Consider the following 13,239-nt stretch of genomic DNA (forward strand, 5'->3'; position numbering starts at 1 on the left):
TTTCAAATGAAAGAACATTCATTCGCCCTTCCCAGTCTAAATGGATTTGTGTCTAGCGCCGTCAATGGCAGCCATAGAGTTAACTGAGAGAGATTTAGGTAGCAACTTGTTGGTTCAATTTTATTTTATTTTATTTTTTTTTAACAATGACACAGTTTTAAAACTATGTATCACTTCTTGGCAGTAGCATATTGATAACCTTTGGGATACAAAGTATATAGTATATATATCAAAGTATATATCACCATTTCGATATCACACTCGTTCCTTCTAATTAATGCTTCACTCAATAAATAGAGATGTCCTGATCCGATTACGTGATCGGAAATTGGTCGGATTTTTTCAGAGGATTGGAATGGGGTGAAAAGGATCAGGCATGTGCCGGTATGAGATTCTGATGGTATAACCTTTAGCAAAAATATCACGGTTTCACGGTATTGCAATTACAGCTCTGAAATGTGTTACTTTGAGATATTTGGGTTTAAAAAAAAAAAATAAAAAATAAAAAACTTTCTCATTGAACAGGATTTTTATTTTCAAAACACATTAGCCAATTGGAACATAAGTATAATGTTAAAATAAATAATAATAATAATAACAGATATTCTAAATAAAATTAAAATAAATGTCCTTTGGGTTAGCCTAAAACCACAGTCACAGCTTAAAATCATTACCATCAGAGAAAAAAATAATTGAATTAATTTCCACAAAGCATGTGTGTATAACTCGTGTCATGTTTACAATATACACACACTCTTTCTAAACACAGACAGTTGCCAGAGAGAAAAATAAAACATGTATTACCACCGCTAAACACACAAAACACGTTTGAGTTAACTCACATAGCTGGTGGGAAACGTTCTTGACAGAGTTTACTAACCTTTAATTTTGTATAAATGTGAAATCATATCGGAGGTATTGCTTCCTCGGCAGCCCCCCTCCGCAAACATGTTTTACATGTCAAATAGCCCTCCTCCTCTAAGCCGCGGCCGTCTGTAACTTTTTTTGAGCTGAAGTATTCCCATTCCAGCGATTTCGTTTTCTTCGATGGGGGAAAAAGTTCAGGAGTTTCACTTCCTCCAGCCATCGTGTAGCACAGCTGACCCACTGCCACTGAGCAAAAAAACGGTGTGGGAGGGTTGAGCCTTACAGCTGCATGTGAGGGATTTCTCCATGCATTTTTGGGACATAAAAATTAGCTGATACCTTAGGGATGGTATGACGGAAAATGTTTGCGATTTTGAAACCTTGACTTATCACACCACGGTATACCTTGAAACCAGTAATCGGCACATGCCTACTTTTAATTTAAAAATATATATTATTTATATATGTATATATTAAAAATATATGTTTTTTTCTGCTTCATGCTCGTACAGCGCCGAAGCCTTTCACCCACCATCCGACTAAGCAGTGGGACCAAACAGATTTTCTTGGTCACCAGTGTAGTTGGCGTTTGGTACTTAAGGTAAACGATGATTGACAGTTTTGTAACTTTGATCTGGCCAGAGAAGCCCCAGTAGCGGTACAATCAAAGACACAAATGTGTTAATCATCGTTAAACTTGTGACGTGTCGTGATGTGCCAACTCATTCATTGAGTAAGTGAGAGGCTGTTCTCGGCAGTGTAAGCGTCAACGCCTGAGTGAATTTGAGTGGACTCGCACATATGAAATATATAAATGTTAAGAAGAGGGATTAAAAGTATGGCGGTAAAGGTGATGCAGTGAAAAATTTGGGTGCTCTACATTTTGTGCTGGTACATCTTAAGAAAAATGTTAGGCGTACTAGTTCGACCAATGCAAAAAGTAAGTGTGAAGCCTTGGCAATATACTATATCGCAATGTTAAATTTTTTCCAATATCGTTCAGGCCTACCCTAAATTGAGCTATTCAAGTTATCTGGTGAAAATTCTTCTACATTTAATTTCGCAATATAATTTCGCAATATATCAAAGACCCACAAAAACGATACTAGAATGATTGTTTCTTCCAATATCGTTCAGGTCTAATTCATATATATACATTTTTTTACTTTTTTAAGGCTAAAAAGTAACAAAATAACCCAGAAATAAAATGGCATTACATACATTTCGTACTCCGCAACAGTCCCGGAAAAAGCGGAAGAGGAAGTACTGTAAAAAGTACAGTAATGTAACGTTTCGAGCTTTTGTTCAAATGAAAAAAAAAAAAAAAAAAAAATTTCGGTATCGATCGGGACTCTGTCTCGGCAAATTCTCAAAATCAGGTGACCTGGACCCTATCGTTAATGGTTGTGAAAACTGTCTAATTAATCCAATTACCACTTAATAACGGCTTGTCAATCTGTACAGTTGAGTAGATACGCTAACAAAAACTTTTCAATGTTGTTAAAAAAAAAAAGTCAGGGTTTTGAGTTTTGGCAAAGGAACACTAGTCGTCCTTAGTTAAAACACACATTCTTTTATCCGTATTTCAATACCCGAGCTAAAGCTTTAATAAATATCCCCACAGCATCATAGTGCCTTGTGAAGACAAGAATGCCTCACCAAAGCGCTAGCTGCTGGGTTGTCATTGATACGGTGCTAATGGGCTGAAATCTAAGCTATATGATGGACAGTTGCGTCTGACAGGCAGGGTGAGGCAGCAGCTGTGTCAAAAGAAAGGTGTGTAGTCTAATGAGATGGAAAACAGAGGGTGTGATGGAGAACTGTGTTGTGCAACCAGGAAGGAATGTCAAATAATCACGTGAGACAGATCTCTCCTTGATAATAGAAGTCAAGAAAAAAAAAAAAAAAACGTGCATAAAGGACAATTAGCCAAGTATGTAACAGTAACGAAGTACATTTGACAGCAAAATTACCACCTTGTTTTTTTTTTGGCACAGTATTGAAGCTTCCCATAAGTAAACAAGGAAAGTGTCTTCTCAAGTGTTTATAGGAGTTATTAACTTGATTAGTCTATTATGTTGAAGCCAATTACTCCAATTGTGAGTTGTTTGAATTTTAAAAAGTGGTGTCTAGGGAGTTTTTAATTTTGTCCTGCCTTTTCTGGTTTAATACTCTTCAATAAACAGATGCTGGGACAATCCTGTCTTGTAGTTAACCTTTTATAGGGCAAGTGAATATAAGAGGTCATTACAAACAATGTAACTTGACCTCATAACGACCTAATATCCAGAGGCCAGGTCTCAATAATTATTTATTATAAATTATTTTATATTTATTACTATTAATCATTATTTGAAATAATTTGGAAACCTAACCAGTGTTTTAACCCGACTTTGAAATCTTAACCCTCCTTTGAAAGCCTCATTTGGAACCCAACCCTGACTTTGATACTGTAACTTGAAATACTAATCCTAGTTGGAAACCCTAATTAAAATCCCCGCTCGAGTTTTAAATGCTTCTTTGGGGCAATATGGCCGTAAGTACGTATCACGGTAAATTGAGCAGTTTTACCTCGATAACAATAAATGACGATAAATTTGCCCAAGTGAACTGTATTATATTTTGAAAATCTTGAATCAATGCATAAAATACAAATTAAGAGTTTCTCGTTGATTTATTTAACAGCTTTCAATTTAACGTATTTAACAATTGTACATGCAATCTAAACATTAAGTTTATAAAAAAAAAATCTAGACAATAAGAATTCAAGTATGAACATTTATAACAGCTTGTACGGCTTGAACAATGTACAACATTATAAAAATCAATATGAACTCTGTGCAAACATATCATTGTAACGCAAATGATTTACACCTTGAACAGTAGACTTCAAATAGACAACTTATTGTTAATGGCTGCTGTGACACAATTACTCAACACAAATGTTAACTTCAAGGTTTCAGTTTTATTTTTCCAGAGCATTTTTTTAATACATGCAAGCTAAGGGAGCAAAAAATCGATTATTATATGCATCGTGAGTCGACATGTGACGATTCGATTACGATTCATAAATGTTCAAAAACGATGATTTTTCATGATAACTTTATGACAGCCGCTCGAAGCGGAACGAAATTCACGCCCGGGCACATTTAACGGACGCACGCACAACGTTATGATGGATGCTGCCGGTTACTGAGTGAGAGATTTACTCCTTTTCAAAAGACTGGAAAATAAATTTGTGTATGAGACAGGCAGGGTCCTGGCGGTCGCGCTTCTGTGCGCAAGTTATTTTTTAGAGCGAGAGGGGAGGAGAGATAGTTAGTTGCCCCTTGTCTTTCAATGGTCCAGCAGTAGTTTCAAGTCATGTCAATTGAAAAATGTCCTGAGTGTGTTGCCAAGACCCGTGTGCGTCTATATAACAGGTGAGTACACGAACCCTCTTGTACAGTTTAGCCTGTATCGTTGTTGTTTTTGAGATGTTAACAGTTAGCGCCGAGCGCTAAGCTAATTAGCTAATTCGCTAACATGCATTTCATAAGCAGAACGTGTAAAACCATGATTAAGTACAGCCGTAACAATACAAACATGTGAAATAGTACAGAAATCTGTGAAAACAAAGTATATTGGTTAAAAGAAGTCTTATTTCTAAACACACTTTGTTTCCAGAAAATGTGGAATTCATTCCACCTGTGTAAATTTTATTGTATTGTTGAGAGAAATAAGTACTGCCTTTAAAATGGGTAATGTTTTTGCACTTTCTTGTGAAAAAAAAAAAAAAAAAGCAGTTCAAGGGTAGCTTTTTGTTGTATGGGCATGTTTCCATTGTTCCTGTTGAACCATTAGGATATTTTAAATAAACAATGGACATAAATTTGGCTACTGTATTAATTAGTAATGTACGATGCATTGATAATCGTGATAACCGTGATTATCGTCAATACTGTAATCATCGTACAATAATTGAATCTTAGCACCCTGAATCGTAATCGAATCGAATCTTGGGGTGCCGAGGATGGCACACCCCTAATGCACGCACACATGCACCCCCCACACAGACACACACTAAGCTATACTGCTTTTATGCCAATGAAATATTTAAGATTTTAGGATGGCAGTAATGACACAGAATAAAGCAAGCACATACAGAAAAATAGCTGTGGCCTTTGAACGGTCATATTATAAGCTACAGTGTTGGGTTATACTTTATTCTGAATGCTTTACCATCATAAAAGCTATCAGAGAAATCACACACACACACACACACCTATACACACACACACACACAGATACAAAATAACACGACATACCGATTGCTAGATGCAGTCCGTGCCCAGTCCACTCGTTAAATTCAGCCGTTTCAACAAGGTTAGAGCCACTGTCAAAGGTGGTGATGGCACCACACTATGAGCGTCTATAGTTGAAATGCCTGTGGTATGACTATTATCCGACTCCATCACGTTCGCTTGTAGCGTTAGCCACTAACGTTAGCGTACCGGGCTTCTGTTGGTTTGACTCCCTGATAATCACGTGACTTCGTACCTAAGCACACTGACTGCTTTCTTAAAGGGTAATGAACATATCCAAATAACATTGAGTCAAACCGGGCTTAAAAGATTTCATTTTTTTCGTTTCGTTAAATTACCGAATTTACAGACACAGTCAAAATTACGTCAGTCATCGTGAACCATCTCGGTAACAGTAAATTTTCGGTGAACCGCCCAGCTCTACTTTGGATCCGTAAATCTAACTTGACACCCAAATCTTCAATCTTTTAAAAGTTACTTTGGAACCCTGACCCGAGTTTGGGACCCAGGCTAGAATCCCTACTTTAGCACCCTGACCCTGGTGTGAAACATTGATTTAGAACCCTAACCCTGGAATTTCTTTAATTTTCTACTTTGTATTGTATTTTTTTGTAATGTTATTAAATACAAAATTAATTAAATTAAAAATACAATCAGGTTATGGCCCCCAATAACATTCTAAAGTTGCTGTTTTTTTTTGTAAATGAACAACCTGCCTGCCATTGACAGCAACAGATGTCCCGATTAGTTTGACCAGGGAGAACTAGCTGTGAATGGTCATGTTTCGGTGCTATTGACGGCATGAGACGTCCAATCCATTTGATTGGGAGGGCTCACCCAGTCAGAATTAATTGGCCGTCTAGCGCCGTCAACAGCAGCCATCGTGTTCAATGAGTGCCCCGTAAAGGGTTAACTTAACATCACAGAATGGTGAGAAACAAGCGGGGTAACTCGGTCCTTTAACAGTTGTATTGACAGTCTGTTCAAAATGCGCACTCAACATTTACTGCAACAAGCACCACGTCACCACCATCCAAAAGCACGTAGACATGAACAAAGACACAACAGTCTTTTGGAGATTATGCACGGGCTGGAAGAGCCAATGGCGACCTCAGCTCTCGCAGCTAGCACAGAGCGGCAGTTGAAGATCTTGGGAGGCAGAATTGTTCCGCCGGTGACCCCAAAGTCAAAGCTGTCACGTCATAGGAGCAAGTGTGCGGGCCACGCTGGAATGCAGCCCTCAGCAGAGTCCATAAAGACCTCTTTTCACGACCGCTGCACCCCACTCTTGACCTTGTGTTTGGCCGTGCGTGCTGGCTTGAGCGTCGCTTGCCAGCCATTGACGGCCAACTGAACTGAATGACGCCATGCGATACTTGATTGCTCGATAGCTGTCGTTCTTCCGCTTTGCACCCACAATGTGCCAAGTGTCAGAAAAAGTGAACGTGTGCAGAAATGCAAGGATGTATAGGGTTAGAACGTTGCTCTCATTGTATCCTTACGCCGTGTTGATGAGTAGTGAGCAACTTTGCTTGGCTCAGCGCCAAGCTCATTAATATACGCTCATTGTTACATTTTTTTTTTTTGCCTAATTTGATTAAACTAAATCAAATGAAATAACAAGGAGGCCATTAACTCTCCTTTAATCATACATCAATGCATTTTCCCCAGATTTTTTGAGGTTGTATCAGGGTGGCAAAGCTTCAGTGGGGAAGCCCAGACTCTCCCAAGCCACTTCATCCAGCACTTTCAGGAGATCTTGATGTCTCCATCCGATCACGCGGTCAGATCACGCCATTTTTCAGAGGATCGGAATCGGGTGAAAAGGATCGAGTTTTTATTTAAAAAACTATACAGTATATATATTTGTTTTTCTGTTTCATACTCGTACAGTGCCACACTCCCTCCTGCTAAGCAATGCGACCAGAGGCACACATGTATTCATCATTATTAAACTTGCAGTCCAGTCATAAAATTACACATTGTTTAAGTGAGAGGCTTTCCTCAGCAGCGTGAGTGGATTCAAGTGGACTCACTCATTGAAGCATTTGATAAAGACAAGCATTTACATCTACATGATTGTTGAAAAATAATTCACATTATGAAGGCGGCACAGTGGGACAGTGGTTAGCATGTCCACATCACAGTTCTGGGATTGTGGGTTCACTCCCAGCTTCTGCCTTCTTGTGTGGAGTTTGCATGTTCTTCCCATATCACAAAAAAACGTGCATGGTATGCTGATTGAACACTCCAAATTGCCCTTAATGTGTGTCTGAATGGTTGTATGTCTATATGTGCCCTGCGACTGGCTGGCAACCTGTTTAGGGTGTACCCCGCTTTGTGCCTGGAGCTAGCTGTGATAGGCTTCAGCACCCCTGCGACCCTCATAAGGATAAGCGGTTCAGAAGATGAATGAATTATATGAATGTTATGGAGAATGATTAAAAGTATGGTGTCAAAGGTGATGCAATGTAAAATGTGGGTGCGCCTACAGTTTGTGCTGGTGCACCTTAAAGAAAAAAAGTCGCACAAGTGGAAATAGAAAAAGTAAGTGTGCAGCCTTGGCAATATATGTACAGTATATTGCAATGTTTGCAATTTTTTCCAATATCGTTCAGACCTATCCCAAACAGAGCTATTCAAGTTATACGGTGAAAATTCTTCTAGTTTTAATCTCGCAATATTTTGCAAACCCACAAAATATATATATATATATATATATATATATATATATATATACACACACACACAGTGGGGAGAACAAGTATTTGATACACTGCCAATGGCATTGGCAGTGTATCAAATACTTGTTCTCCCCACTGTATACACCTGTATATATATATATATATATATATATATATATATATATATATATATATATATATACACATTTACTTTTTAAGGGCTAAAAAGTAGCAAAATAATCCAGAAAAACAACAGTACTGCCAAAATATACAAAAATATATACGTTTTATACGGCACAACACTCCCAGAAAAAGCAGAGGAGGAAGTATTGTAAAAAGTACAGAACTGTAAATTGTTTGTAACTTTGTTCAAGTAATTTTTAAAACTTGTTTTCCCCCATATCAGATCGGGACTCAGTACCGGTGTAGGCGCACTATCCTATTCTCCTCACTATCCACTCGCGGGGGCCTGCGCTTGTCAGTTCCTTATTCTCGCTATATGACTATACAACTTTAACATTTGTTAATAATATGCTCTGTGTGTAGTAACATCCAGCGCTTTTCCTTTTTAAATGGGCACTTTTAAGCGAACACAAGAAGTAACAACAGGAATATTTTTAAAAGGCATTTCACGGGAGAGCATTTCGACTCTTCGGCGAATCATATAGCGAGAGCGAGTGGATAGTGAGGGGAAGAGGATAGTGAACCTACACCGGCAGGTCCTCAAAATCAGGCGACTCGGACTCTGTTGACAAAAATGCGCGATCGGGACATTCCTAGTCTCAATAGCATGTGGGGTTTCATCGCAGTGAGATGTGCATGGAACACTTAAATGAGGGAGACATCCTAAACAGGTGATTGAGCCACATCTGGCTCCCGTGTAGCCTAATGTATAGTTTATGCTTCTGCGTCGGCCGGTGGAACTACGGCGTCGAGCCTACGCCGTTGATGAGCATTTGAAGCTCTGTGTAGAAGTAACACATTACGCTTTAGTCCTTAGGGGTGTATCCTTGTCTTTGTGTGGTTTTGCAGGATTTTTCGGGGCTTCACATATCACTCCTTGGTTTCTTTAATGAGAGAAACGGAGCAATTGTTTCTCTGGCTGGAGCTCAACGAAATCGAAAAAGAATTGCTTTACTCCAAATGTTGAAATGCAGAAGACGCAGAAAACGTTTGCGGAGGAGGTCTGTCCAATCTTTGAATATGACAAATATTCAATATTGTCAGCAGGCAGATTTGACGATCTTCTTTGCCAAATTCAACCTTTAATATCACACCAGCAAACACACAGCATTCCGGACCAATCACAGTCTTTTCCGTTCACATAGCAATGTGTCGCCTCGATGCGTAGTTAGGATTTTTAGGAGAGGCCCGTCAGCCTACGGCATAGGGTCCAAGCAGGGTACGCCGCCGACGGAGTAACTACAGCGTCGCCCCAGCGTTGAAGCATAAAAAGCCCGTTAATTAAGGGGCGTTAACGTTAATCACTCTGTCCAGTAGGAGGACAGTACCTAGGGGTTTAATAGTAATGCAAATTTATAAGATGTGTAAGTAAAAATCATATTAATTGACCTATTGCAAAAGCTCCGCCCCCTTTTTGTTACGGTTCCTAAGCCGACAAGCTTCATGACACCAACTGCACAGCCATTACAAGCAGACCTATACAGACCGGAGTGTTTTAAGTGATTTATTTTGGAGCACTAGCAGGGCAACATCCTCCAGATTGAGGCAAAAGGGTTTACAATATGCAGAGGAGCGTTAAATTGAAATAAAAAATAGCGGTATGGCCCGGCGTTGCCTGGGTTTGTGTATCGTGACGCAATACAATCGAATTGCAGATCAAATATGTAAGTATACAGTACTTTCCTTAGAGATGCAGCTGTAACGTAGTATTAGTGAAAGGAAACCATACAGGAATTTTCTATCACTGTGTAGAGTATGAATATCTGGCCCAAATTAATTCCTTAGTAATATTGAGGGGATTTCTTTTTTTTTTTTTTTTAAATCCAGCATCTATCTTGTTGACTACTCAAAGCCCCAACATATCATCACAGTATATTTGCATTTGTACATGAAACCGTAAAGTTTGAAAGCCAACTGTGACATTGAAATTGCAAGAAACACGTCTTTTGCCTAAAAGACAGCGCTGTCGCATCCACAATCAGGGATTTTCTGTGCTACTTTTGGGAGTTTCAAATCAATTTTCCGTACTAAATGGAGGCCTACAGTAGGCCTGAACAATACTGGAAAAAACTATCATTGCGATTTTGGTGGGGTTTGCGATATATTGCGATGTTATATTACGAAATTAAAACTAGAAGAATTTGAATTAGAGCTGAAACGAATACTCGAGCAACTCGAGTAACTCGAGTTTAAAAACTGATCCGAGTAATTTTATGCACCTCGAGGAATCGTTTAAATTTGCTCTAAGCATCACATTTTGCCTGGACTACTTTTTAATGCGGGACAACGCGCTGATGTCACGTGCGTAGAGGAAGAAGCAATTGAAAAAAAAATATCCTACTGCAGCTGACAGCCGCTACAAACTACGCCGACGTTGCTTAAAAACTAGCCCGCATGATGCTACGCAGAGCATGTAGCGTCTGAATCGTCTCATAGATATCACGTGTATGTTGAACCAGATGCGAAATTACAGAGTCAGCGGCGTTAGTAAACAGCCGCCATCTTAAAGCAGTAGACCTCTCAGCGCTACTAAATATGATTAACTTTACTGTCACTTGCTCACGTAATGTTAGCCCTGCGGAGGGCTAGGTTTCTATTAATTTTGACCACTGTTGATGCGTAGCTAACGTGTCTTACATACAGGCTTTATTTAATCTGTGAAAACATAGCGCTGTAGAGTGATGAGGGTGTAAAATAAAAATGTACTAATGCTAACTGTCAATTTTAGCTCAGTAGTCATTGCTAGATAAAACACCAAGTAGCACTGGTCCCTAATGTGCTCTAATAGAGCAGGTATTATACTGTAACGTTGACAAAGAGTCATCAGCTTCGTTAGGTTGCAAGTATTTATTTTTTGGGAACTTGTAGAACAACCAACACACGACTGCTGTCTGCGCAGCCGACGCACGCGCACCTGCCAGAAGGACAACAACAACAGAAAGGCACGTTTGTCGCTCACCTCCGCACGTCACGCGGTGCATTCAGCAACACATGCAAATATCTCCGCCATAATATCAACTGATATGTTACAATAAATTTATTTTGAACACTGCAAAAACTCAAAAGCCAATCAGGACTTACAGTTTAGATTAACGTAAAACTCAACTAGAACTTTAAAATAGCTTGACACAAATGGAAATTCAATTGAAACACGTGGGAAAAACACCTAACTTTTAAGTCATGTGTGTTATCAAGTGGAATGGCATTTTTAGGTAAGAAATATAAATACATGTTTTTCTAAGATCTAAAGGTTTTTTTGAGTGAAAGCAGTGAATTGGTCTCTTTTTTTTTTTTTTTATTCTAGTCACACCTGAGATGCAATTGTTGACTGTTTTCAACAATGTACATCGAAAATAAAGACATCGATTGACTGAAAGTGGTTCAATATTAGATGAAATGTCTTGTTTTCTCATGTATATCTATAATTGCTCTTTACCTAAAAAATATGTTTTATCTTATTACTCGATAGAATTTTCAGTCGATTACTCGATTACTAAAATATTCGAGAGCTGCAGCCCTAATTTGAATACATGTTTTGGGAGACTTTCACCATGATCACATAGTATTATTATTTATTTATTTATTTTATCAAATTTATTACAATTTATTATATGGTAATGTCACCCAGATCAATGTGATTTTTTTTTTTTCACAGAAAAGGACAATATTAAATTTACTTAGTGACATTATAACGACTTTTATTGGTGCAATGTTTCTTTGGTAAACTAGCTATCCTGACATAGCAACTGTTGCACTACTGCAGTGTAAAAATATGACGAGACCCCTTTAAAAATAAATGAATAAATAAATAAATAAACTTTCCACTTGGCTAACGCGTGTCAAATAAAATTATAGTTTAAAAAACTCTAATGAATATTACAAACATAATACAAATAAACTTGAATCGTGTAAGTAACTGTGAAATGACAGAGTTAGCTTAGCTCACTACACAGGAACTTGCTTTCAACACAGCAAAAATGTACCAAGGAGCCAACATGGCTTTACTCATTACATTAACATAACAGCTGCGAAAAGAACGTGCCTATTAAATCCTAAAGAATATTATAAATGCGTTTGGGTCTTTGACAGGAGTTAGCGCTAACTAGCCTGATGTTGTTTAAAGCTACCAGGAAATAGCCGATGTCCGGTTCTGCTTACCAATGTTTCTTTTCAGGCTATATCAACTCGGATTAAACTGCATAATCGTTAGTGTTTTGAATTAAAAAAAGTGACTTACCAGCTCATGTTTGCCTTAAAATTTAATCCAGTTTCAGCGAGTTAGTGTTTTCTTCCCAGGAAGTCATCCCTTTGGGCCAAACGACGGAGCAACAAACCGGAAGTTTGGAGGATTAGTAGCTTGAGTTTCCTCTGTGAGAAACACCGCGACACAATAGTCAACTATATGGAGGTAGATTTGTGTCTTTATTATTCAATCAAAAAAAAATGTTGCTTCAATCAAATAAAAAGTTGCTTCAATCAAAATATATATTTTCAATCGAAGAAAACGTCTCTTCAATCAAAAAAAAAAAAATTGTTTGAATGCAAAAATAAATTTGAAACTCAAAAAAATATATTTGAAAACTATTTTTCTTTGATTGGAATTTTTTTGGGGGGATTTAAGTCAAGTTTTTTTTAATTGAAACATCATTTTTGATTGAAGTCATGTCATTTTGCGTTTGGACCACATTTTGGCTAGGACATTTGTGTCTTTATTATTCAATCAAAAATTAAGTCGCTTCAAACAAAAAAAAAATTTTTTTTCAAAAGGAAAATCACTTCAATCCAAAATTTTTAAAAATTCAATCGTAGAAAAAAAGGTTTGAATGTGAAAAAATATATGAGACTCAGAAATTCGCATTTGAACACTTTATTTTTCATTCAAACCGTTTTCTTTGATTGAAGCAATCCTTTTTGTGTTCAAGCCATAATAGGGGTAGGACATTTGTGTCAAAATCATTCAATCGCAATAAAAGTTGCCTTAATCAAAAAACTATTTTTAATCAAAGAAAAAAATCATTTGCAAAAATATATATTTTTTGAAAATATATTTTTTTATTTGAAATATATATTTTTTTTATTGAAGTATCACTTTTTTTGAAAAGCAAAAAGTTTTAAACTCTTTTTTTTTTTTCAAAGTGGAAAAAGTTTTGAACACACTTTTTTTTTGAAGTGGGAAAAGTTTTGAAGGCACTTATTTTCGA

The 13,239-nt window shown here is 37.6% G+C and overlaps 1 protein-coding gene across 2 annotated transcripts in view; it reads right to left on the bottom strand.

Annotated features, from left to right (window-relative positions):
* bin3 (bridging integrator 3) overlaps positions 1–12,392 on the bottom strand; it is an 87,597-nt gene extending 75,205 nt beyond the window's left edge. Inside the window, exon 1 of one of the 2 annotated variants that reach the window (XM_057832914.1) lies at positions 12,276–12,392. In XM_057832914.1, the coding sequence (XP_057688897.1) occupies positions 12,276–12,283 (8 nt within the window). In that variant the 5' untranslated portion in view covers positions 12,284–12,392. The remainder of the gene's footprint in view (positions 1–12,275) is intronic. The other variant, XM_057832915.1, reaches the window with a different exon arrangement.
* Between the last annotated feature and the right edge of the window lie 847 nt (positions 12,393–13,239).

The sequence above is a fragment of the Corythoichthys intestinalis genome, chromosome 3, assembly GCF_030265065.1.
Source record: "Corythoichthys intestinalis isolate RoL2023-P3 chromosome 3, ASM3026506v1, whole genome shotgun sequence".
In the NCBI taxonomy this organism is placed as follows: Eukaryota; Metazoa; Chordata; class Actinopteri; order Syngnathiformes; family Syngnathidae; genus Corythoichthys; species Corythoichthys intestinalis.